At 38.4% G+C, this 27,806-nt stretch overlaps 1 protein-coding gene across 5 annotated transcripts in view; it reads left to right on the top strand.

Moving 5' to 3' along the window:
* THSD7A (thrombospondin type 1 domain containing 7A) overlaps window positions 1–27,806 on the top strand; it is a 233,163-nt gene that overhangs the window by 91,082 nt on the left and 114,275 nt on the right. For all 5 annotated transcript variants that reach the window (XR_010609876.1, XM_065666221.1, XM_065666220.1 and 2 more), the window contains exon 3: window positions 18,456–19,287. Coding sequence is in view for 4 of the 5 variants with exons in the window: in XM_065666221.1 (XP_065522293.1) it covers window positions 18,456–19,287 (832 nt within the window). In the remaining variant the exon portion in view is untranslated. The remainder of the gene's footprint in view (window positions 1–18,455; window positions 19,288–27,806) is intronic.

Raw genomic sequence — 27,806 nt, 5'->3', positions numbered from 1 at the left:
TTCTGTGACCCGATCTGTTTCTGGATGCCTGGGGAAGAGTGTGAAATGAGGACAGTCATATAGTTATACCACCTCTAAATGTTATCCTTGCCTTCAGCAAACTGTCTTTCTAAGCGAATGGCAATCCCTTTCTGTGTAATAACTGTTGTTAATTTTTTCTCTGTAACCATGACCTGCTGCTTTTTGAGTATCATCATCTACAACAGGAAGTTCCCAAGCTGTTTTTACATCTTATGTGAAGAGCCTCCTGTTTTGGTTTGGTTTTAACTGCAATTTAGTTCTACTTTTGTTTGAAGCCACTCAGTTTTTCAGAAAAAGATGGGAAATAGTCACTGTTTATTAACAAGTTCATGAAAGATAAGGCTTGTCTGAATTTAACATCACGGATCCCCATCAGCTTATTTGTATGTATATATGTAAATGCTAAGTATGACCCCCAGTGTAGCTATGCAGCACCTTGGATGTATGCAGTTTTTCACAGGAAAAGGTCTGAATTATGAGACCTGTAAAATAAAAACCTGTTTGTAAAGTACCTTGCTTTAGGTAGTATTACCTGTTTTGAAATAGCAGATGCTTAGAGAATGATAAAGTTGTTGAGGTCAAGATCTTAGCAGATTTCATGGAAGTAGGTATTTTTACAGCTAAGGAGCCAAGCCACAGTCAAGAGTCTGGTCAGACAGAATATAATAAAATCGTTTAGTTGCAAGGGCCTACAACCATCTAGGCTAACTGCCTGACCACTTAAGGGCTGGCCAAAAGTTATAGCATATATGGTGGTAACCCAGCTAGGAATCCAGCTTTTCATAGGGAGTAGACCTGAGGAACTGTCACCCTCACAGCAACAGTTTAAGCATGTAGGTAGTTTCTTGTCCCCCAGGGAAGCCTCTACCAAGAAGTGCTTCTTAGCCATGGTTTGTAACTATCCAGCCCCCTTTTGCTGCTTTTGGGGGATCAGCTTGTCTGGATCACAGGCTTGGACTTAATCTGGGAAATTTTGTGCAAGTGTTTCTGTATTGGGTTTGCATGACAAGGTAGCGGGGAGGGTACAGTGTGGCTTCTCTGAGAAGTTGCTAGAAACTGCCTGTGTCTGATGGAGCCAGCCAGCTCCAGGACAGACCCACTGGTGGCCAAGGCCACGTCCATCAGCAGTGGTGGTAGTGCCTCTGGGATAATATATTTAGGAAAGGGGAAAAGTTACTATGCAGGAGCAATTGCAGTAAGAAAGAGGAGTGAGAATATGTGAATAAAACAGCTCTACAGACACCAAGGTCAGTGAAGAAGGAAGGGAGTAGATACTATAGGTGCTGGAGCAGAGATTCTCCTGCAGCCCATGGAAGTCCATAGTGGAGCCCAGGGAGGACCCCACACTGGAGCAGTGGGATTCCCAAAGCAGGCTGTTGACCCTGTGGGGAGCCCACGCTGAAGCAGGTTTGCTGGCAGAACATGGGGGACCCATGCTGGGGCAATTTGTTCCTGAAGAAAAGGGATGCACATTGGAGCAGTTCATGGAGGACTGTTTCCTGTGGGAGGAACCGCACACTGGAGCAGAAGAGTGTGAGGAGTCCTTCCCTGAGGAGGAAGGAGCGGCAGAGATGTGTGATGAACTGTCTGCAATCCCCATTCCCCATCCTGCTGTGCTGCTGGGGCAGTGGGGGTAGGTGGAGAAACTGGGGGTGAAATTGAGTTTAGGAAGAAGAGAGACAGGGGTGGGGGAAATTGTTTTAAGATTTATTTCCTGTGATCCTACTCTGATTTGATAGATAATAAGCTAATTGCCCCAAGTTGATTCTGGTTTGCCTGTGACAGTAATTGGTGAATAATCTCTCCCTGTCCTTATCTCCACCTGCAAGCTTTTTGTTATTATTTCTCTCTGTCCAGCCAAGGAGGGTAGTGATAGGCACCTGGCATCCAACCAGAGTCAACCCACCACAGCTCCAAAAGCTTTTGTCAGCACTAATGTGGTATGGCAAGTTTGGGTGATGAGCTTCGCAAGGGCTAACCTTTCTAGACGATGGAGGTTGGAGATCTGCCTGATTTGAGCCAAAATTTTAACTTGTGATGTGAAGGTTGACCCTAAAGGATTTGAAGAGTGAAGGCAAAGACTAGGAAGAGTATATCCAGCCCAACTGCTGCTTTGCTTTTTACTGGGGGCTGAAGGGATTTTTCATTCAGTCCATGAACATTGTTGAAAGATTGGTTGTTGAAAAGGGGTTTATCAGGGATGTTAAAGGCTGAAGGAAAAAAAAAAAGCCTGTAATGGTTCCATATGCATGATAACAGCATGGCCTAAGTTGTCTCTGAGATGGTATGTTTTGAAGCATGTTATCTGGGTAGTGGTTTAAGGGAGGCTGTGCATTTTTGAGTTGCAGCTCAGTGCCCTTGACAGCCTGTTGTAACTCAAGGGCCTGAAGCTTGTATGGGTATGAGACTTTCAGTCACTGGAGAATAGCTCCCACTGTCTTGTGTTTGCTGCCTCTAGCACAAGGTATGCTAGATGAGTCTGTTGAATGCCATCATCCCTTTCTGCAAACCCTCAGCAAAACCTCCAGTTCCATTCTCGCCATGTATTTTGAGAATATTATCCTGTCATTATATGCCTTGGTAGGAAAATGAATGTGTACACTGAAGCTGGTCTTTCTGTAGCATTAGGTGGTGTAGGAATGTGTACAGAGGATACAAAGGCTTGTTGGATTGTCATTTTTCATCTTGCACAGTCTCAGGAGATGCTGTTATAGCCAGTGTGAATGCAGTTGGGGTATTTAAGGTAGAGGTGCACTTATTGGCTTGGGGTTGACCTATGAGAACAGGATTGACCTATCCACTTTGTCTACCTCTTCTGTAAACTGCTGGGAAATAAAATCCATTTTGTTAGTTGGTGCCTAGCACTGTGTAAGAATGTAATTTCAGGTCAAGAAAATGTTCTCTCTCTGAGTATTAATCACCCAGCACCTCAGACCTTTCAAAAAATACGGATGAAAGCAAACTGGACTGTAAAATTGTCATTGGTAATAGAAAACCTACTGCAGCAGGGGTGAGAGGCCTTATCCTGATTCCTTCATACATCCTTTTAGCAGCAAGGAATGGGAGTGAGAGGACTTGCTAGCAGCAACGTATGCATGCTCCCATGAGGCTTTAGTGGTTACAACTCATGGTTTGCAGCAGTGGTCTCATCTTCTTCTGAAACATATGGAATTCTCTTTGATTGAGGAATTAAAAAGAAGAAAAATCCTTATTTTTGATCTTGAAATTTCTAGGGTTTATCGGATTATAATGGATCAGTCCTTTTATGGTACCCAGGTGTTTCTTCCAAGTAAAACCAGGACAACTTAAATAATGGCCATTCTCTGTTAGAGAAATGGCTTTCTCTTTTTTATTGTTTTTTTGTTTATGTTCACAAGCCTTTATGTTTGCAAGGTTTCGGGGAAAGAAAAAGAAACCAAAAAATAATTAGAATGCACCACTCTTACAAAGCATGTCTGCTAATTTGTATAATCTAAAGAAAATATTGGATTCTTTTATAGAAAATGTTATAGAAAATCTCTTGCATTTCCATTCAGACTTTCTCTTATTATGCTCTGTAAGTTGTGTAATATGTTTGACGTATTTAGTTGCTGATAGTGAGCAGCCTGCTGGCTGTAAAGAGTGTTTGAAGTGAAACATGCAAGTAGTATTGAATTTGCTCAGATAAATGTTCCGTTTCTTACCAAGAAATTATGAAAGCTTCTGATATGATTCCTGGTAATAGAGGAAGGTCTGTTAGCATCTGGATTAGTGACTGAAACCAAGGTCTTAAAGGCTACCAAGGGAGTAGTAGAATAACTGTCAGAGCTTCTGTTGTTGTATTTTAACTGTTAGTGTTTGAAATACTGAAAAGCACTAAAATAGCTGGGTTTATTTTAAATCTCTCACTGTAATATGTGCATTTTGTATCTTTATTTAAAAACTGAAACATATTTTCAGTAGAAGCTATTGCTTCAAACACATTTAATTCAAATGTATTAATGGGTACAAATATATTCAGTTACTTCATTAAAACAGTGCTCTCCGCAGCTTTAAATGAATAGTGATTTGTAGACAGCACATGTATTTTATCATCTCTTAGAAGGCAAGAAAACAAACATTCCCAAATGCATCTTTCAATCTTTTTTTTTTTTTTTTTTTTGGTGTCATATTTTACTCTGTTAAGATATATCACAACAGATTGATTGGGTAATAGTAATGGAGTGCTCCTAATGAAATCATGCTGGAAACAATGCTTCCTGGTCCATTAATGGTATTTTGACTTTTACTTTGAATTAACATCTAGCTTAAAATCAACTCTTTTCAGCTGGTGTCTAATTTTAACATCTGGTCAGGTGCTGAGGTGTGAATAGTAATGGGGTCTGACAACACATTAAAAACCAAAGTTTTATTGAGGCAATAGGAAAGATGGGCAGCAACATGGCCAAATCCCCAACAGCAAACACGCGGTGATAAGCGATGACATACTGCCAGGAACGCTTGGTGTTCGGGTCATCTGGCATCAACAGCCAATTGTGCAAATACCTTTTGCATGCGGGTGGGAGTCAGGGGCATATTTGCCCCTTGGCTCCAGCAGTGGCAATGTGGTTGGAGAAAATCCTACCTTAAGTCAATGATGTGGGCAGCATCCTGCTTATGCTGCCCATGTCGGACAGAAGGCAGGATGTCAGCAGTCTGCCTACACTGCTGACATACTGGTCAAGGTAAGGACTCTCAAAGCAGTGTGTCAGCTGTAAGAAAACAGTTACTTCTGTGAACATCTTTAGTTCAATATTTTGTTGCAGAGCACGTGATATTGTGTGGATTGAGCAGTTACTGTCTGTTTTGAAAATAATTTAAGATTCTTGCTCAACTGAGGCAAGATAATTTAAGGTTTTGAGACAGCTGAAGCCTCCAACCTGCAGTGGCAGTTGGAGACACAGCTAAAGTAGGAGCTTTTTTTATGTGAAATCCATTATTTTGAACTCTTGTCCCTTTCTGATGGACTGAAGCATTTCTTCCTGCCTTCTTCACAGTCACTGTACCTCAGCTGCACTCACTCTTCTCTGCAGTTTTCCCTTTTTCTTCCTATTTTGCATAAGCCTTCACAGGAAAGCCCAGCAAAGCAAGCCATTAAAAAAATGAATCCAACTAACATATGTGAAGTAAACACATTTTTTATGCTTCATGTGCATCATACATACCTCCCCTGAGCCTGATCTAGCTCATGAGCTAGACCTGTGGCATAGCACCTGGACACTTTGCACAATGTCTAACAAAATAAGGTCAGATGTGGCTTGTCCTTAGATCAGTAAAATGAATATGAGTAACAGAGTGTATCTTCCAGAACAGTATCTACTTTCAGTCTGAAGGGAGAGAATGCTATCTCCTAGGTGATTTGTTTGAGTGGTTGACAGAAAAGAAAGAAGTCTTATTTCTGAGTTCCTTTGTCTGATAAGATTTACATGGTCCTGTGCTGTTACAGGGAAATTCTCATCAACTGGCATGAAGTCAGGTTTCCTACTGCTGTAACTTCCCACTCTGGAGTGGCTTTATTGCCTTTAAAAGTCAGAACTGGAAGGAAAAATGCAGAGCTTACTAATTAAGCAGAGTGCAGTGATTTGCATATAATGAGATGCATGTGGTTGGGAGTATATTGTATTCTCATTGCTACCCAGCTGACTTTTGTTTCTTTAAGCAGTGCCATACTGGGTTGAGCTTTCCTTTTGCTTACATTAACCTGCTGTTGAATAAATAACTGTGCTCTTCTTAAAGTATGCCCATTGTTTACATGACTCTGACCGTTTTTCACTCCAAATAAAAGAAACATCCTAAATAGTATTATAATAAAGGGGCAGGGGGGAGGGAAGGGGAGGGAGAGAAAGAAAGGCAATGGTATGGAGGACTCAGTAGAGGTCAAAGTATAGAAAAGAAATTCAGGCTCCTGCATTTGATTTATAGTTAGCTTGTTACACTTCTATAAGAGACAAATTACTGTTATCCAGGCATGAACTTTATATTTTAGGAGGAGCAAGAGCTTCTCCCATTCTCCAGTAAAATTGGAATTGAATCAAATTTTACATTAGGGTGGAGGCTTAGGCCAAATGTATGTGTGTTCCTGCTTGCACCAAATTTGTTCTTCGGTAGTGCATCTGAAAAGGGTGAGAGAGCTTTTATGGCTGCTAATGTAGCCTGGATGGATAATTACACATCTAGCAGAAAAATAAACAGTGGCCATAAGATTGCTGCAAATGTCCTTTGAGACATTCAGATTCCCATAGCAGTTTTCTTTCTCTCTCTCTTTCTCTCTCTCCCTTTCTTCCTCTTCCCCTCCCTCCCTCCTTCTTCCTCTCCCTTTCTCTCCTTCCGTTCTTCCTTCTTAGCCCAGCAAACGTTTTCATGTTGATGAGTTTTAAAAATTGTTAGGAAAAACTTTTCTGTCACGTCTACCCCTTTTTAAAGAGTCTCCTTGAAACAAAATGACCTTTCTGTTTTTCAGAGCCCTTTAAAGATTTTTCAGCATAATTCAGGCTGATAAGGATCTTTGCATCCCCTATTTGGCAAGAGGGCGAGTGTTTCTTTGTCCAACACTAACCTTCCTTCTCTACTCATTATCTCTAGTGAGGGCTGTTTTAATTGAAGTCATCCCTTCTGAAAGATATCTCCAACCCAATTCACTACTGATTTTGAAGGATCTGACCTGTTAAAATAATCTTTCCAATGAGTTAACCTTTTACCTGAAGGTGAATTAAAATAGAGAATGACATTTCTAATTTCCTAAGTGATGTAGCTGAAGGAGCTGTGCTAAAATGGTATAATGCTAGCTCAGGCTTTTAAAAGGATAAGATCTGTTATTTACCTTGATGAGCCTGCTTGTGCTTTGCAACAACAGATCTTCATTCAGGTGCAGTTGCTTTCTGGACTGGCTTTTAAATAAGTATTATTATATCACACAGATGCTCTTGGATTTGTCTCTCTTTCTTGAGGTTCTGCTGTAAAGTTACACCCAGAAATTCAGGTCTAATCACTCATTAGCAAAATTGAAGATTGTAAAGTTAAGTAAACTGTTTGCTACCTAAGTAAAATGGACATTTGATTGCCCTTACGTCATAGCATTATTTCAGCAGTTTTGATGAACTGGGCTCTGCAAGCACTTTTTTCAAATAGGTTTTTTTCCTAAGTCCAGTCTGCGGTGGCTTCTTGATGAGTACTCGGACAGTGTCCTGAAATTTCTGCTAGTGTGACTAGCTAAATTACCATGTCCCTGTTCAGATATACAGATCTCTCTACTTATTTTCTCCTTTGAATAAAATTTGCACGTGGGCTGTTCTTTCACCGTGCAGAAAATGAGCTTCATGTTTATCTAATATTTTGAAGCAGTGGGAGGAAGAATTTTAAGGATGAATATCTGTATAGAAGTACATATTGTTCAATGGAGCTTGAACAAGGAGGTTTAATGCTTGTGGTAATCCATAAAGAGTGCATTATAAAGTCTTCTCAGTGTATGATTTTGAAACTTTTTTGCCATTTTATATCTGTCATATTTCTTTTTATACTCATCTGGAGTTAATAATAAAAATATTTGGGAATTCATTTCTAGTGTAGTTAATATTTAATGAAGTGCAAATACATGTTACATATTTGAAGTTTATGGGCATTATCTGTTAGTTAAATTCTGTAGATGTTTTTAATAATAGGTTGTTCTTCCTGTCAGTTTTCTGATACAGAATTTCTGGCATGGAATTAAATAGCTGTTTCTGAAAAAGTACAGACTTATACTAAATTCTATAATTGATTAACCTCAAACCTTAACAAATAGCATTTTCTTACTCTTTCTGGATATATCTACTCAAGAATACATAATGTCTTTTAGCCTTTATATAGTTATTTAAACTGCCATAGTGAAGTTTGGGAAACAGACTCTGGAAAATACATAACCAAAAATTTCCTTTGTGGCCTTTGCATTTGATATTGATATGTGTATTTCAGGGAATCACAGAATGGGTGAGGTTGTAAGGGACCGCAGGATGTCACCTCATATACCTTGCCTTCTCAGGCAGAGCCACCTAGAGCTTTTATGCTTCATGTGCATCATACATACCTCCCCTGAGCCAGCTGCACAGGGCTGTGTTCAGATGGCTTTTGAATATCTCCAAGGAGGGAGACTCCATGTCATCTCTGGGCAACATGTGCCAGTGCTCAGTCACTCTCACAGTAAAAAAGTATTTCCTGATTGTTGTGGTTTAACCACAGCTGGCAACTAAGCCCTAGGCATCTGCTTGCTCACTAACCCCTGGTTGAATGGGGATGAGAATTGGAAGGGTGAAAGTGGGAAAACTCATGGGCTGAGATAAATAGTTTAATGGGTAAAGCAAAAGCCATTCACACAAGCAAAGCAAAACAAGGAATTCATTCACCATTTCCTGTTGGCAAGCAGATGTTCAGCCATCCCCAAGAAAGCAGGGCATCTACTAAAAGGTTTTGGTTTTACTTATTATGAAATGACCTCTGTGAAGTAACTTTAGAAAACAAAGCTATAACTAGCAATGGAAAAGCAGGTGGTTTCTGTGCTAGAATGGAAGACTAGGGCAGAGGTCAGTTGCCGAGTTCCTGTCCCTTTGATAGGTGAAAGGAATTTAAGAAATCTTCTGGAGATTGCTGATCTAAGAGTAATCTTGTGATGCCCTTCTTAAAATACTGGTGTACTTTAAAATTTTTGCAGTAGTGATTAATTGCATTTTTAATAGGATATCTTGGGTTCTTGTGATAGATTAGTGATAATACCAGATCATGGTCATGTATTTTTAAACAGAAGTCCCTGCTTTGATTGAGGGAGAGTTCTGTTTATAAGCCAAAGTTATGATATGGTCTGAGATACTGAAATAACTGCCTACATTAATATTTCAATAAAGTTATTATTTCTAAAACAAAAACTGGAAAAATTATTTATATGTAACAGTTTGTTAGATATGTTTCCAGTCTCACAAAAATAGACAAAACCACTTATTTTAATACAGTTGTGCAGCACATTTGCCAGATAGAAGTAAGTAGTAATTATTTTTTTGAATTATTTATCTCAGTTGTGTCTGAAATGAAAACTGCTTATTACAGAGACCTCAGATAAAGACATTACTTATTTTGCATACATTGCAGTGACAGGTTTCATATAGTCCTGACAAGACTTCTTCAAAACTAATATAGATCTATTGTTGTCTGATGCACAGCAGCACTTGTATTTTCAATATGTCCACATGGCTTAGTTGGCTTTCCTTCCTGTAGTTTTGAGTACTATGTCTATGAAATGAAAGCACCACAAGTCTAGAGGAAAGTTGCCATTTGAAAATTGAAAATGAGTTCCACAGGAATTTGGCAAATTGTGGATGATAATGAATAATAAATGAACAGAGGATATGCTTGGAGAATGTATCTCAGCAAGACATAAAGTCTCAGTGCACTTCAAAAGATTTATGATTGAATTATTATTTCAGTACAACACATAGGCAATTTATATAATGAAATATTTAAAGATGAATAAAAAAATGTATAGAGTTGACCCTTTATATAGTGTTCTGTACCTACAAGGTGCAATTTTATGAAACTTTCTTTGCTCCAATGAATTTGAAGAAAACCAAAAGGATGACAGGTCCAGAACGTTAACTAAGGGATATTCATTAGGTTCAGGCCTCTTAATGTTATTCCGTTAGTGGTGAACAAAACAACTATAAAGAATCCAGGTGCATGAGAAACCTTCCTATTTGATCCTTGAATATCTTTATTATCTCTCTTGCGGGCAAAGAGGCAGAGGGAAGGCACAGATGAGAAGTATGCATGCTGTGCTCTATGAATAAGATTTCTGTCAAGAGTAAGAAAAAGCAGCAGCTTATTGTCTGGGCTTCTTGCTTTTTTATTAGAACACACCTTTCAACGCAACTGGGATTTAGGGCAAAACTCAAGGGAAAGATACTGAATAAACTGTGTGCTTCCAGAGAGAAAATGATAGAACGTGTATTCATACTGCTGTTTACTTCTTGCACACTGTTTTTCATCAATGCCTCTAAATGGGCTTTAAAAATTCATATGGTTGTCCTTGCCTTACACAGAAGAAGCTGAATTGCAAGGAGACAGAAATGGTGTACGTAGATCATCCTGCAGGCTAGAATGGGGCTCACAATACAATCTAAATCTATTTCTGACTTCATACAACTAAATTGCAGCATTCTCTTATAGCCAGCTACGTGGTACCTTGTCTGACAAAATATCTTACAGGACGTCTGATCCTTTAAAAAAATCAGTGTGCGAAGACAGTACGTTTCATTTCTGATGTCTGGTTTTAGTAGTCTAGTCAAAAAGCTGTAGCCAGTCTCTGAAAAGCTGTAGCCATAAATTTCTTCATGTCTCTGTGAAGAAGGTTTTTGACTTGTTTCCCCTTGGTTAATGTAAGCAGAGACTGGGATTACAAACCGCTGGGCTGGCACAAGTGTGATGGCCTGTGTTGACGGATGTACCCTGTGGTTGCAGCAGCCTCACAGCTAGCACTTCTGGCCATCAGCACCACAGCAGGAGGTTATGATGAACAAGTGAAAGAAATAAAAGGACAGAAAATGAGACAGAGGCAGAAAATAAAAGCATTCATTTGTTCTTCATGCTAATTGAAACAGGTATTTTGTCTTCTCTCTTAATATATCAGCCTGTGTACAGAAGAAAATCATGGTTAAGAAGCTGAATTGCAAAATTATTCATGATAGAGGTGTAAATGGTCTGATTCAAAGTCCCTGTAACCTGTTTAATATGGCTGATTACCATGCAATTGCAGGAGCCTTTGCACAGAAATGAACTCTTCTAATAGTACCAAGAAATTGATGCTGCAACATGTGCTGATGTCCAGGTGTCGTGACAAGGGCTAGTGGTGCTTTTTCGATGGATCTGATTGGGGTTTACTCTGGTGAAAAGTGAAGGACAAACCTCAGTTAGTTGAATAAGTGCAAAAATCTGCATTTACATGTGTAGTCATTAAGAATAATACTAGCAATGATATTTTCAGGTTAAATGACATATTCTCTTAGCAATATTGCAGTTAAAAAATTGCTTCGAGATTTGTGAGTAAATTGAATGTAAAATACCAACAGGGAGAGAGCAGCAAATCTTGGTCCAAAACCAGTGGAAAAACCTCATCTTAATCTATACAAACCAAATCCTCCTCCTTAATAGGCAGTGGATCTTGAAATGGTTTCTCAATAATCCCTTAAAATCAGATTCTGATGAAGACGGAGCTGTTAAAATTTACAGGGGCAAAGATAAGAATAATTTATCTGCTGTGCATGTATAATTATTAATTGTATTAGAAGGTTTTTACCAATGTGCCTACTGTGGTGTGTGAGCTGGAAATGGTGGGAAGCTGGCATGGTACTAGGGAAGGCATCGGTTATGCTCACCATATTTCTATACCGTCATCAACCTTGTGTTCTTTGTTGCTGTAGGAGGTGGGTACTGGGATAGGTAGTTCTTCAGTCTGACTTAGTAAAACTATCTCGGGAGATTCAGAGCAGCTTTCAGCTGTTAATATTTACGAATAAACAAAACAGACATGTGGGAAAGATACAAGCAAAGGTTAATAAAGCCTTTCATCCAACTTACAAAGCCTGCAAGAGTGTTTGCTATATATGGGAATCATCATTTGTCAGAAGAGTGTTATCTGGCTTTTCAGCCAGCAGTGTGACTAGAGAGAGAACATAAGCAGAGGAGTGTGAGGAATACATTAGTATCGCTTAACACCACCTCTAATGAAACTATGAAATGTTCATGAGCCAGCTTTATATGTAAACAGACTGTGGGCTGGAAGAAACTGTATTCAGTATCTTGCAATATCAGAAGTATTTATTACAACATGACTAGAAGCTCAAAGCAATGTAATTGCTTTGTAGAACATGCAAGCTGTATTTCTCTTTAAAGCATGCTGCTTCAATTAAGTATTCCTTTTGTGTGTTCATCCTGTATTCATTTGGGCTGTTGCTGCTACACTGGGTAAAGGAAAAATTAATAGTTAGAGGAACTTATGCTAAAAAAAAAAAAAAAAAAGTAAATGTTTGGAGGAAGAGCCGTTTGAATAATGTTTTGAGAATTAGCTTAAGTTTATAATAAGCCTAAAATTTATTAAAATAATAAACCTGCTTTCATTACAGGTTGTGACAACACAAAGCCAGATAGTTCTGCCCTGTGAGCTGTCAGCCTCTCATGTTTGTATGTTTGCTAGCATATACTTCAGATAATCATTTTGCACCATTACTGTGAGCTGGAGACTCTCAGTGTAGGTTGTGATTTTCAGGGGGTTACACCGCTGTAGTCAAATTACTTTTGGAAGAAATGTGGCATAAAAAGTGTAAGCCCTGATGCAGTTTACTTAAAAATTTGAATCCTCACAGCCAGAGCAAAATATGTTTGAGGTTTCTTCCCTTTTCTTTTTAACTGTTTAATTAGGTTTTCAGACCTGGCTGATGAAGAACTGGCATTATATTAAATAAAAGAGAATTTTTTTGAGACCATTTTGGGTTTCTATATGGGTTTTTTGTGCTATTGAAATAGATACTTTTTACCCTCCCTACGTTTATTACAGACGAAAAAAAAAAAATCAGTATCTCTTGTAATTGTCACAATATTATGGCAGAAAAACCACAAAGCAGATGAAAAACCCCTCTACCAATTGAAAGATAGTGTTAAAACTACAATGAATTGTAGCACAGAAGCCCACTGTATAAACAAACACTGGAAAAGCATGTTAAATCCAAATTTTTTTCTTATAAAATACATAACTTTGGTTTAGACACAGCGGTTTTCTGATATAAAAATGGAGTACTTGCTGGAGGAAAATAAGTAAGATTTGGTTATAGTAATTTGTGAGATTCTAGTATGAAAATGCTCAGTTAGGGAAACACTGAATAAGCGTTATGCTTTTTGTGATGTCAGAATTTAAACTGGTATGATTACTCTTAGGTTCATTTCATGTGTTTTATATTAATTATTTTAAGAAAAAAATGTTCATTACCATGCCATTAATAGTATCAGGAAAATGTGTGAATATATTTTCCCAATGGATAAATAAAAGGGCCCAGTTACATAAAGTGCCTTAATAATTATGTGGACACCTAGAAAGATATCTAAGTGGTTGCTATTTATATAGTTTCAAGTTTGCCTTTATCTTTATCCTAGTATTTGAAAGTGTGCCTTGGAAAGTTGGGGAAACTGTGTTTTTTAATGTTAATTTTTAGATTTCCTTGTTAATTTGAGAAATGTCAGAATTCTTGAGATTCTGAAATCATTTGGACTGTAGAATGGCTTACACTCTCCCTTATACTCTCAGGAAATAAAAAATCTGACCTAGGAGTCATATCATTTGTAGGCATATTTGATTCTCCAGTGTCTTCCTCTGACTCACAGGTGTTATGTTTTATTATCTGGAGAATCCTTTAGTTTTTTTATCTCTCTTCCATATCCTGAATCTATTTTCTTTGATGCGGACACTGCCTTGCATGTTCTTTTCAACCTCTGAAAGAGGAGCTGAGGAAGACAAAAGCATTAAATAGAAATGACAGTCAAGGTGATCTATAGCACTCCTGGAGGGAAGAGTTTGCAGGCAAATAGAGCAAGTGGCAAGTCATACAGCACTTAGGGAGCCCCGCCACGGGTGGTGAGGATGCAAAAATAAAGGTTTTGTTTGTGAATAATTTTCTACTGTCTTGACACTCCCAATAGTATAAATTACAGAATCTGTCTCTCCATATGCAGCCAGCTTGTGTGTTGGCACATCTCAGATTCTATATTAAAAAAAAAACAACCCAAAGCTATCAATAATTTACCTAGAATTATAGCACTTTGCTGTATTGCTTCATTCCAGTGTAACAGGCAATGTATCTGTGTCAGTGAAACTCTTTCCTATTTAGACTTCCCCAATTATCTACTGCCTGTCATAAAAATACTTTGTGATGGCAGTGGTGGTTTCTCAATTACAACCATAATTGTGTAAAGCAAATATAAATTATATCGGTACACTGTACCAAGTTATAGACATGATCATTGTATTTTAATTTAGCTGAGAGGATCTGCAAGTGATTTTGGTGGCAGCTCTGAGGCTGTTAGATTCTCAGTGGCCTGCTGTTCATCCTGCTCCTTGACCGGTTCCGCTATCAGAAACTGTAGATTCAATTCACTGTCATCTCCCGAGTCCTTCAAAGACTTTTTGATCTGTGTCTTTCTGACCTCTCTTGAGATTTACTGCTTAGGCTTGAACTATATCTTGTAATACTGTCCTTCTGACTCCCAGCCCTGTGTCACCCAGTTAACCTTCTTGACCCTCATCACAAACTTTTCTTAATAAAATGCGATTTGAGGTTTCCAATAATGGGCAAGGTTAGCTTGTTTCTGAACTTAGAAAGAGTAGATTTCTGCTAATTAGTCTCTCAGTAGTCTCTTTAAATACAATCCTCTCAAAATACTGAAAACTAAGCTGCTCATTGTCTTGTGCAGTCAGAGTCTCAATCTCTGGCATTAAACTGTTAATGCTACTTAAAGACACCAAACCAATAATATAAATGGGTCAAAACCACTCCTCACTGAAAGTATAGCAAAATTGAGATTGAATCAGTGGTGAAATCTTCATCTGTTAAAAATGGGAGTAATGTCTTTCTTGATGCTTTAAGATGTGTTTTTTTTTTGGGGATAGCTGGGGGCTTGTTTTATCTGTTTTTTTACTATGCATGTGGAGGAAAGCTGAATGGATTTTTATATAGCCTTATTTGCCCTGGATCAAAGTTCAAAACCAATTTTTTTCCTTCTTCAAATAGTGATAATTTTAATACCTGAAACAATATCTAAGATGCTAAATACTATGATAGCTTACTTTGTTCTCACCTGCAAAGCTCTGGGTGCTTTAGTGGGAGGATTAATCTTAATTTTTGGATTCCGTTGTGTTTATTCCCTAAAATTTCAGAATAAACTTGCAGTAATGGTTAATTCGCTTACTCTCCTGGTCCCTAAAAATATAAATGTTAATCCTCTAGAAGCTTAGAGGGAATCTTAATATTGTATTTTACAGTAATCTCTTTAAAAGACAAAGAATTACAAATGACATTTTAAACTCTCTAAGACTTCAGTGATAACTCCCAACAACAAAGAAGCAGCAAGCTTCCTATTTATTTCTGTAACTGCCATATGTGATATGCTAATTGAACAGAGAGCAGATAAATGATGGTATTTTCATGAGACAAGTACAGCTTACTACAGGTAAGCTGTGAGTCATTCATCTAAATATGTTTAAAACCAAATGCTAAGAAAAACTACTTTGCATTCACAGCAGCAGCTTCTTTTCCCCAATGCAAATGGAGTGGATGTTGCCCAAGCGTCACTGGATCAGTGCACAGCAGGGAGATCAGTGTCTGCATGAGGACTGCTTCAATGGGAAAGAGAGAACCTAAAGAATATTCATAAAGAGCAAATTAAAACATCATATGAGGCCTTGATTAGGCTGACAGCTTGCCTAAAGATGTTCTGTTGTTACTAGTGTTTAAGATCAGCTGAGTGTTTGTGAAAGAGCAGCCACCTCCTGCAGCCTTTCAGTGATGGTGGTGAGTGAGACTCTACATTGCTAATCTTTTTCATTGCCAAGTTGCATACCTGTGCTACACCAGATTCTATGAGGTTAATTTTATCCCCAGATTTCACATTTACAAATGTTGTGGTAAAGGTACTGCCCATGATAATGATAAAATGCAAAAAGCATGTTGCAGGTGATCTTTATGTGGTTTTCTCATACTTGAGGATCATTCAAAGCCTCTGCCTTCTGTTTTTTCATCATGTATCTTCAGTGATGCCTTGACCAGCAGACAAAGAAATACTGTAAGCATGTGCTGGGTACTTTCTCTTCAGTTTGTGGATATGAGAAAAAAAAAAAAAAGTGTATTAGGGACTAGTTTGGGATGTATTTCTTGTTATTTAGACAAAGTCACAAAGCTCCTTTACTCAGTTCAGAGGAATTTCTCTTCCTGCTTTTCTGTGATTATTTTGAAATGACAACCATGTCTGGCCTTGGTGCTTGCAATGTGTTTGGGGCCACTTAAGTTAGAAGCGAATTATTCTAGGCTCTTATTGTAAATGGTACAGAGAGATGGGTACCTGTGAAGGGAATCACAGAGGAACCTATCTATCTTTCTTTTTGTGAGGTACATATAAAGAACATATGGCAGCAACATTCCTCAGCAAGTGCTTGAGCTTAGCAGCTGTGACTTATGATCCTACAAGAAAAAGTGTGTAACTTAACTGAAGGTTTCAAAGCAGTGTGCATCTGAAAACTGATGGGGATATTGGTTAATGTGGTTACCAGAAATTGTTTAAAAAAAAAAAAAAGTAAAAAAAAAGTTGGTATTTCCTAGAATAATTTTGGTCAAAGCAAGTTTTGTTAATATTGCTAGAAATACATATGTTTAAAATTTTATGTTAATTTTTTAACAGCTAAGCTAAGTAGCAATGTAAATTCCTCTTCTTCCTTTGAAAAAAGACAGCTGGGTTAAAGTAAGCTGTTGAGATCGCTGAGATATTCACAGGTATTTTAAAATTCATTTGTTGGAAGCTAGCTTGGAACTTTATTTTAAAGGATCACTGCAAAAAAATCTGCAAAAAATACAGAGGAGTTTCCACAGTCTGAATTAGTCTCCACCAGCAGGCATTGCTAGGAAGTATTAATGCTTAGGATTTTAGCTTCAGTGTCCGCTTAAAAAAGATTCAGTGAGGAGCAGAGGTTAAGTGTATAGTGTATCATCAGCCCATTCCCAAACTGCTACTGAAGGTAATGTTGGATGAACAGCTGAAAATTAGGTTGAAGTCAGTGAGGGTTTTGAAGCTTGTGGGAATCAGTAATCAGATGTGGCTTCATATTCAGTCATTATCCAGTCATTCAGTAAGAAAGTGTTGTGAAAATTTTATACCTGCTATAGTTCATATAACTCTTGTGCAGTACCAGTATTATTCTGTCAACCTGCTTTAGAAACAACAAAGGGTCAGCCCTGCATCTCCCACAACTACTCACACAAATAATCTTGTTACAGGGGTCAGTAAGATAAATGAGGATTTCATGGCCTGGCCCCAGTTTCTTCATGGAACATGAGCACTCCTCAGTCAGCCAAAATGTCTTCTGTGTGACCAGCTGTCTGCAGACAGACATCTTTTCTTCTGGGAAATGGTTACATGTTTTTTTTCTGTATGATTTGTTCTTTTGGTTTTTCATAGTAAGTCAGTGTGCATGAAGTGTGTATGAGGGGAGGTCTTGAAAAATGAGAAAAAAACAAGGATTTCACCCTCTGATCTCTGGATTTTGTGAGTTGAACCAGGTGAATATTACAGTTTTTTAATAATGGAAAAAGTAAACATATTAGATTTCAAGGAAATAGGTTTTTATTGGTTTTGTTGATACTAATTATAACAACGTTGATTTTGTTATAACTAATTATAAATGTTGACTATTTATGATAGACCTTAGAGATTTAAAAAAAACAATGGGTACAAGTTACTTCTGGGGAGATTCTGACTGGGCAGAAGAGAAAAATTTTTCACAATGGGAACAAGCAGCCATTGGAATAATCTCTCCATGGTAGATTCCCCAACAATGGACACTTTAAAGTTTCAGCTGGACAGGGTGCTGGAGCATCTTGTGTAGACTGTGCTTTTGGCATGAATGGTTGGACCAGGTGATTCTTGAAGTCCCCTTCCAACCTGGTATTCTGTTGTTCAGTAACTTCTGTTCTATGGATATTTGCCAGCTGGTACGTCTCTGTCTTCAAGATCTTATTCTATATAATGATTTCACAGATCGTGTAGAGCAAACACTCCTTAGAGGGCTTTTAATTTTTATTTTAGTTATAATAAAGGAAAGGATAGCAGTGGCCTACCTGAAATTACCTCTGTTCTTCAAAATGTATTATGGGGTTGTTCTCATTATTTAATACAATACAGAAAGAAGAGAATATCATATTAATTAGCATCAGGGTGTACAGAGTAGTGCAGTACAAAATGTGAAGCAAAAATCAGAACAGTCCAGGAAAGGGTATTTATGTAGATGGGAGAGAAGATTAGATTGATGATTTGGAGGGGAGGACTTTGGCTTCTATCTTGCTAGTCAAAGCTATTTGATGACTTTGTCATTGCTCAGTTCTCAGTTCTCTGATGTGAACAATTCCTGTGTATGTTCTTGAAATTAAATATTCAATTTGTCTAGGATAAAAAATGAAATGTATCTATAATCACAAAAATAGGAGATTAAGAGTAATCCCATACTTGTTTTGTTTTCCAAGTTTGAGTTTCTCCAAGAATTAAATTCTTAGAGGAAGTGCAGAACTAGTTCCATGAGCTTGGTCTTGCAACAGGGCAGAAAAACAGTGAAGTGTGCAACAGTAGCATCTTCTCTTGTTTTCCAGGTCCATGGGGGAGATGTATGGGAGATGAATGCGGCCCGGGTGGTATCCAGACACGAGCGGTGTGGTGCGCCCATGTGGAGGGCTGGACCACACTGCCCACAAACTGCAAGCAGCCAGAGCGGCCGGACAACCAGCAGAGCTGTTTTCGGGTGTGTGACTGGCACAAGGAGCTGTACGACTGGCAGATCGGCAGCTGGAACCAGTGCCGGCCTGTTCTTTCCCGCAGCCATGAGAAGCCCCTGGAGTGCATCAGAGGGGAGGAAGGGATCCAGACGAGGGACATCATCTGTATCCAGAAGTCCAATGGGGTGCCAGCTGAGGATGTCATCTGCGAGTACTTTGAGCCAAAGCCCCGCCAGGAGCAGGGATGCCTCATCCCGTGCCGGCAGGACTGCATTGTGGCTGAATTTGGCCCCTGGTCGGAATGCTCAAAGACCTGTGGAAATGGGCTTCAGCATCGAACTCGGCACGTTGTGGCTCCACCTCAGTTTGGTGGGTCTGCCTGTCCTAACCTCACTGAATTTCAGATCTGTCAGTCTAGCCCATGCACTGCTGAAGAAAGCCTGTATAGCCTAAGCGTGGGACCTTGGAGCGCATGCTCAGTGCCCCATTCAAGACAAATAAGGCAAACGAGGAAAAGAGGGAAGAACAAAGATAAGGAAAAGGACAGAGAAAAGGCAGTTCGGGATCCTGAGGCGCATGAGTTAATTAAGAAGAAGAGGAATAGAAACAGACAGAATAGACAGGAGAACAAATATTGGGACATACAAATTGGGTACCAAACCAGGCAAGTCACGTGTACTCACAGAAATGGGAAAACTGCTGCTCTGAGGTAACCACTACTTATTAATTTGCACCTCTTTATTTTTCTCTATTAAAGTCAAGCAAGCATAAGTGCACTATGGTATTATTATACAAAATCCTGAATCTTAAAGCAGTAACATCACCTCTTCCAAACATGTTTTTAAGGCTCTCGGCACAAAGACTAACAGGAAACTGGGCTGGGTCAGTCTCACAATAAAACAGAAAACAGAGGAAGATGCTGCATGAGGAGGCAGTATCTATTCTTTTGAAGAGCGTGAAATACTGTTTGTCCTTCTTCTTGATTCCTCTAACAAAATTCCTGAAAGGGAATGTGAAACCTCCTTGTTTCTAACATGTACTTCCTCTTTTTCTTTTTAATCTGCACCTTTATGCTGTCTGGTTTTTTGGTTGGTTGGTTGTTTGTTTCCTCCCCCTCCCCCCCCCCCCCCCCCCCCCAATTTCTCATTTATTGTTTTACTTTTCAAGAGGTTTGGCAGTTACAGATCTTTTCATAACTTTTTCCATAGGCTGGGTACATTTCTGCAACCGTGTTATCTTCCACTTCTTTATTTTACCTGGCATTATCTTGCTAGCTCATGTTTTTTCCTTCCTATCCGCCAGACTGTTTTTGTCCAACTCAAATACCTTCTTTCAGTCTAGTGTACCTTTTCCTGTCTTTGATGTGTTTCTATTTCCTTCTAGGTCAATGCATGATTAATCAATTTTACTTTGAAATAATTAAGATATCTTGCTGAATGAGGCTGACACCCGTTGCTGCTAGGTTAATGTTTATGAACTTTATTCAGAATATTTGACTTTGGAGTATTTGTTGTGCCAGTTAAATATTCTATCACAGAACTTGTAATGGCTTCAACCTTTCCTATCACAAACCATATAGTATAGTTTTTCAACTGTAGTAAACATTTTTCAGGTGTATTTCCTTTCAAGAGAGGACCCAGCAGTAAAAACAGGAAAGTGATGAGGGGCTCCTGACATAAGAGAAGAGCTGAAAGATTTGGGTTGTTTAGTTGGAATGAGAGACATAGGAATGAAGAGGTAAGGGAGAATGGAACAAGCAATTCTCTATATATTATGGATGTATAGGAAAAGGATTAATGGGGTAATCACAGCAGTGCTGCATGCAGTTAGACTTCTCAATACTAGTGAATAGTGAAAAACCGGAAAAGATTGCCTTGGGAATGTGTGGCACCTCCGTTTTTGAAGCTTTATAAGAATAGGGTAGAAGTGCATGTGTCACAGTGTAACACCTTGAGTAACTCACAGCTAGGAAATAGGAGGTGACTGTATGGGTTTTTTGCAGTCTCTCCTAGCTCTGGTTTTCTGCAGTGTTTTCCCATTTCAACCCTTACTTGAATGAATGTCTGTATGTTGTGGTTTAAGCTGGTAACTCAGAACCACACAGCCGTTCGCTCTTCCCTTTCTTCCCCCAAGGCTCCTGTCAGGATGGGGAGGAGATTTGAAAGAATGTAAATCCCACAGGTTGAGATAAGAACAGTCCAGTAACTAGAGTACAATACAAAATTATTACTACTACCACTAATAATAATGATTATAAGGAAGAGAATATAAAACTAAAAAAGGAAAAAAGAAACCCACACCAAAACCAACCCACAAACAAACCCCCCCAACAATAAACACAAGTGATGCACAATACAATTGCTCACTACCTGCCGATCGACACCCAGCCCTACCCAAGCAGCAGTCTGCCCTTCTGGATAACTCCCCCCAGTTTATATAGTGGACATGATGTATAGTATGGAATACCCCTTTGGCTAGTTTGGGTCAGGTGTCCTGTCTCTGCTTCCTCCTCACTGTCAGACCATGAGAGGCTGAGAAGGTCCTTGACTTAGAGTAATCTTAGCAACAACTGAAAACATGGGTGTGCTATCAGCGTTGGTCTCAGGCTAAAGTCAAAAACACAGCACTGCACCAGCTACTGAGAAGGAGAAAAATGACTGCTACCACTGAACCCAGGACACTGTACAACCCGTCTCAAAATCAGCTTGCACACGCAGTTCCAGATGTTGGCTACAGCACTGTCTCAGTGCTGGTTCAGGAAGAGGTTGCTTTGACCCCTTCCTCTTCCAGCCTCATGAAGCACACTGTGCTTTGTCTGGAACATCATTCTCTTTTAAATATAGGTAATAATTTACTAAATGTATCAGTTGCTAGCAGATACCAGTCAGCCACTATGTTTGAAAGTCCTCAAGTTTTTGTAAGATTAAATAAATAATTCAGAGCTACCATATTTCAAAGAACATTTTTTAAAAAAGTGTGTGGGGGGAGGGAAACATTCATGTGCTGAGGCTGTGATGAATGATAAAAGAAAGTAAAAGTATAATTGGAAGTTAATGGCATACTTTAGCCATCATTTTTACACTCAGTCTTGAATTTGCTCAGATCAGTAATGCTGTCTTAATTTCAGATACCTCTGTGTTATACCATATATTCACGTTTCAGGCTGTAGCAGGGAAATGGATTCAACCCTGTTGCCTGAGGCAGTGAAACAGTAGATAATACAATGTAGGAGTGATTCTTCACAGGGGAGAAAATGATACAAATGGTGCAGTGGACATTTTGATGTCTAAAGGATATAATTTCATGTTGTAAATGTGCAAAGGATTTCTAATAGTCTTCCCGTCAAGTTTAACGTAGAATCTTTTTCTCCAGTTGTGTAGTGAAACCAAGAAAGTTTGATTAAATGACTCATGCGTGAAATTCTGTCACTGAAGCCCTAGCTTTTAGAGACCTATCTATGTATGATACCTGTATATCAATTTGTTTCATTTATACTGCACTCTTCACTAAGTGGTCAAATGCTTTATTCTATGATTTACATTCCAGAATCTCAGCAATAGAATTATTTTTCTGCCCAGGTTGTCAGTGCAGCCAGCTCAAATGATTTTGTAATCTCTATCACACAGTAACTGTGTTACTAGATAGTACAGACAAGTAAGGTGACTAGAAAACCTGCTGTGCTCATATGAAATGCTCTTCAGGTTGAATAATCCATTTTAAGGGAGTTTTGGCTTTAGCAATCAGAAACAATCAGCCCCCTGGCAGCATGACTGAAAGAAGAAGAAAACCCCTCAGGCTAGTCATATTTTTTTGCAGAGGTAGCAAAACTGATATAGTATAAAAAGTGTTTCAAAAAACCAAGTTTCAGAAGGGTGCTCCAGAGGAAATGGTTCTGTAACGCTGTCAGCAAAACTTCAAAGAGGCGAATTCTCTCGACACTCAGCACACCAGGCATGGTAAAGACAAGTGAAACAAGAAAATCAAAGTGTAATTTATACACTTCATTGCCGAGTGAACAATACATAGTCTCCCGTGAAGGATGAAATATTGGATTTTGTATTGCTCATTCTGAAATAAAGTATGTGTTACATGGCCTGTATTTTTTTTTTTTTTTACGTTTCCCCTAGTCTGAAGTTCTGGTGCACTGATAATACTTTAGAAATAGAAATGTTAGAGAAGACTATTAACGTTGGACAATTCAATTATTAATGGTGACTTAGAAAATGGTTGCTCTGGATAGCTAACAAAACCTGGAAAGTGTTGCTGCTAGTGTAAAGGATCTGAAATGTTTCCTTTTTTTTTTTTTGTGAAAGTGAATTTTTTCCCATGGTCCCACAGAGAGGTATTAGACAGCAAACTGTCAATGTAGAGAAACATAAAATATACGTAAAAGTTCATTTTGAGTTACAAATCTGCACTATTACAAGTTGTGATGCTAATGTCTCATGTTAAGCTCGTAATTTTCTATTGTTATATATTCTCTGGTTGCTTTCTTCTACTCTGCCAAATTGTTACCACTGGGTCTCAAACATTTCCTCACAATTGTCTTTCTAAGTGGACTTTTGGGTAAGGTTTAGCAAAAATGTTTTGGCTGGTTTTGTACAAGTCTAAAAAAAATATTTTGTTTTAGCAGTGTTTAATTCATGCAACCATTTTATTGAGATGCTTTGATAAAAAACCCCACTGAAATGGCTAAAGAATTTGATATTTGGAAGGACTGGAGCAGGTTATGAGCACAGACATTTATTAACTGTAAGAACGTGGAATAGAACTGGTGTCTCCTTGGCCTGGATGTTTTTGCACATCAGCAAAGATTTTGAAATTCACTGACAATGTGCATCAAGTTCCCCTGTAGCACTTGGTCCACAGATGTGGAGACAGTCTGCAACTGCTGAAAATCACTTTGGCTGCAGTCCACAGGACTGGTTCATATTCCCTTGGCAGCACCTCTGTGGCAGAGACATGTTTGTGAAGTTGACCATAATTGATGACTTGAAGTAAGAATTCAAGTAAAAAAAATACAATTTTAGATATATTTCTTTGCTGGGAAATTCCAGCTAACTTCACATAGGCCTGTATCTTAAAGCACAGCGCTGTATTCACCACTGGCCACAAGTCTTAAGCTGAATACCCAGAGGCTGAGGAATTGGAGAATGGCCAACACAATATTTAGGCTAATGGGCGAGTGATATTCAGGATGCACATGCAGAAAAAGAGAGAGTATCTGTTCCTCTAGGATGGCATTTTGACTTTGTCTTTCCAGATCCTGAAACTTCTTAATCCAAATGCTTACCTTCCAAATCACACAAGAAATGCCTCCACCCTCTTTATGGACTCTCATTTGTTTAAGTTATAGACTGTGTAAAGGAGGAAGATTAAAAAACATACAGCATAAACCTGTTTCTTTCTTTGTGCCATTGATTTGGAGAAGCAGACAAGTCTTCCTGAGGTATATGCTGTCAGGCAGAAAACAGAAGAAAGATTCAGACATAATACAGCAGCTCGGTTTTTTGGCGCCCTGTAATACATCCCTTACTTAGAAAAAGCCTCTCTGTACTTCTCTGAGCAGCTCCATGAGGCAACAGGCAGAAAGGGTAATGTGTATGAAGGTGGCAGTGGAGTAGCTTTAAGAAGACAGGCTAAAATAAGGTAAAGGAATAGCAATGTAGGGAGGACAGGTTGTAGAGATGAAAGAACATAAGCAACCTTTAGCTTGTTCATTGAGAACCAGATGGAAGCATGCTTGTTTACAAGCATTTTATGTTACTGGAAAGGCAGCTCTGAAGTTTTTTTTGGAGAAGAAGCCTCTCCAAACAAGCTCACCACACTGTTATGTTTTAGAAGCCCTAAGTTGTTAGTTAACAGAACTTCTATAAATGAAGCGTATTTAGATAATGAGATACATACAGTGATCTTGATAAATTAACTTGAAATCACTTAATGCACAAGCTTTTAACAAATGGGGAACAGGGAATAAGAAAGTAATCTCAGAAGAAAAACTTCCTGATAACTAAACAACAGCAGGGTAATTATCAGATGCATTGGGATAATAAAAGTGTAAAATATTATTAGAGAAACAGAACACAGACATATTGTTTTCCTACCATTTTCCACTGTGCTTTTAGAATTTCCATGAATTTGAAAGTCAAAAGCATCCCGTAGATTTTTAATGTGATTTTGGTGGAGACAATGGTTTCTGTGGGTATGCATATTATTCACTGGGTGTTCCTTTCTGTTCTAAGCACCTGCTCCATCATCTTACTGAGGCTGCTATTTTGACAGTGGCTTGTCAGTATTGCTGTATATTTGACATACAATGCCAAAATCTAGATTTAAGTTGGAAGCATACACACTGTGCTGAATAATTGGAACAGCAGCAATGAACCATTTTTCTTCATACCATATTTTAAGTCTTTTCATATAGTGAACAGTTGTTCTGTCATTTAGATGTATGACATTCATATATTTCTGTGGAATGCATCAAGATTGGATGCCTTTCTAGAATATATTTTTTGTTCAAATACACGTTACTGGTCTTCCTTAGCAAAATATAATAGCTTGTAATGTAATGAGGGTTGGACTGCATGTTCTGATAACCTCTTGTGGCCATAAATCCTATGAATGAAAAAATGAATTCTGTGAATGAATGCTATCTTAAATTTCTATCCTTAATTTAGTAAGATGTAAGAGGCACAGTGGTAAATGGAATTGGGCATTGAGATCTTTAATGAAAATTCTCCTGCACTGTACATTTATACGTCTTTTCTTCCTTGTTGTCAGAGAATTTTTATTTTAATTGGTTTCAATATGCCTAAATAAATACAAATCAAACAATATTTTTCTAAATTATTGATATGTTAGTATCATATAGTCTGTAAATAGTCCTATAAGGAAAAAATAGAATGTATTACATGTTTAGAATTATTTTGGTTTTTTCTATTATGTGACTGCAAAAGGTAGAACATGGAGTATGCCCATTTTCTTGATGAGATTTTTTAAAGTTATGGTACAGCATGTCAGCTGAGTATCCTCCTGGGAGACAGTTACCCAGGGAGTGGAGGACTGCACAGCATGGGAAGTCACAGAGTTCAGCTCCACTTGCAGATCCCCAAAATGGAATAGTTGGGCACTTCAGTGCCTAACTTTCAGTGCTCCCACTGACAGTAAGATGTCCAGCCTACCATCTAATGACCACTTTTTCCAAATGTTGGAGGCTGATAGGAAACTAGTGATACTGTGAAAGCTAAGCATCAATACTGGGAACAAATCTAAAATAATATCTGAAACACAACTAATAATAGTAGTAAAATTTTCAGTAATATTTTTTATTATTATTTTAATTTCAGTATTGTATATTTTTATTCAAGAAGTTCAGCATTGTGTTTATTTTTTCCTAGCTGGTAACTCCATGCATCTAACTGTTAGGGTCAAAGTAAATACCAATTAATACTATGTAACTAAAATTCCCACTGACAAAGGGACATTCCCCTCCATCCCTCTCCCCCCCAAAAAAAAAGCTTTAGAAAGTCATTTGTGTAGACTATTGCTAAATAACCTGCTCTGCCAGTTTTAAAATTATCTATAGCATGGGATGTGCGTACATGTCACTATCATTGAACTGTGAAAGACAGTTCCTCTCCCTAAACACTTCTGCTTTCTTGTCTTCTTAGACACTCACAGTATCTGCAACAGCCCCAGAGCAGCCATTGTTACCCCTTGTTTGGGTGCAGTAGAACTTTTTGCTGCTTTGCCTGTATTAGCCAATATATTTTTTCTTGATACAGTAGTTGTTATCTCTGTTTTCTCTTTTCCCATAATGTAGATAGCCTGAGTGGTTTTGTGTTTTTTTCCAAAGTTGTTTCGGCTGTGACTCTTTGTTGGCAGAATTAAAGTTGTGAAAGGATCATGGGAAAGTAGTCTTGTGAAAAGCACTTAGGTAGACAGTACTTGAATTGTAAAGGAATAAAAGTGACCTCATTGTTTTTGTGATTATAACAGCCCATTATACCGTGAGGTACTAACAGTTTCTCAGAACAATGTACAATATGACCAATACTAAACAGTGCAGCTGCAGGGAAAATGAATCAGCACTATGACATGAGGGATAGATAGTTGCATTTGCCATTAGAAAAAGATACAGACAGTGTATTTTCACTAACTTCTTTAAAGAAGTGTGTACTAACCATAAACTGAAACTCTCAAAGATGACTAGACCTTACAAATTACATTTTATATCTTCTGAGTAACTCACGGGAATTATCTAAACTCTGGATTTACATCACCTTTCTACTATTTCTGCTGTATAGTACTTGTTCCTTAAACAGAATTCTTTTTTAAATTTAATTTGATTTATAATAAGCATTTCCCTCCCCCCCCCCTTTTTTTTTTTCTGAAAATGGAGTAGTCTTTTTCAAAATTCAGCTGTACCTTTAAGCTAAGAATGACACAAAGTTAATTTGATTGTTTTGCTTTAGAGGTTAATGCATCCAGCAGGCTGTATGAAGTCTGAGAACACTATATAGAAGATAAATACCATATTGCAGTACACTGAGACATTGTACTTGATGCTTGCCTCCATATGTTAACTCCAAAATGACCTTTACTCGTACGGACCATCTTTTAACGTTCCATGGTAGTCAGATACAGAGCAAGGAGACCCTACACATGCAATATTAAGATCTGGATTTAGTCCCAAAGAACATGAAGGATTTATATTCAGCATAAATATTACAGTGTTTACTCAGGCCTCCTTTCCAGTAGAGTGATTGTTCAAGGTTGCCATAGAAAATGGCACGCATGATTTTACCTTTTGACCTGACCAGGTTACTTCTGCGAGGTGGTTCTGTTAGAGGGTATGAGGGTCTAGGCTGTGGGACTGTCCACAAGCAGTCTGATTTCCCAGCAGTGTAAGCCTGAGCTTTTCTAGGATGCGATGCTAATGATCAGTGTGGTACATGTTTTACCCCTTCACTGTGAGGTTGCAGTTGCAAGAAGCAGGTGCAGTGTTTGGAAGGTGTTCCTCAGAGTCTCTCATTTCTATTAGCAATCTACTGAGATTTAAGCAAACTTTAAGCAATCTGCTGAATTTCTCTCTACTGAGAAAAGTAAAATGCGCTTGTATTGAAATCCTGCTTTAGTTTCTTTATTGTTCTAAGGATTCTTTGGGAGCTGGATCAGTGTGCATTCATGGCCGTAGGATGTCTTGCAATGACATCCTGTTTGTCCAGC

Source organism: Lathamus discolor, chromosome 2, assembly GCF_037157495.1.
Source record: "Lathamus discolor isolate bLatDis1 chromosome 2, bLatDis1.hap1, whole genome shotgun sequence".
NCBI lineage: Eukaryota > Metazoa > Chordata > Aves > Psittaciformes > Psittacidae > Lathamus > Lathamus discolor.
The sequence above is the reverse complement of the archived record's forward strand: the minus strand, read 5'-3'. Positions and strand labels throughout refer to the sequence as shown.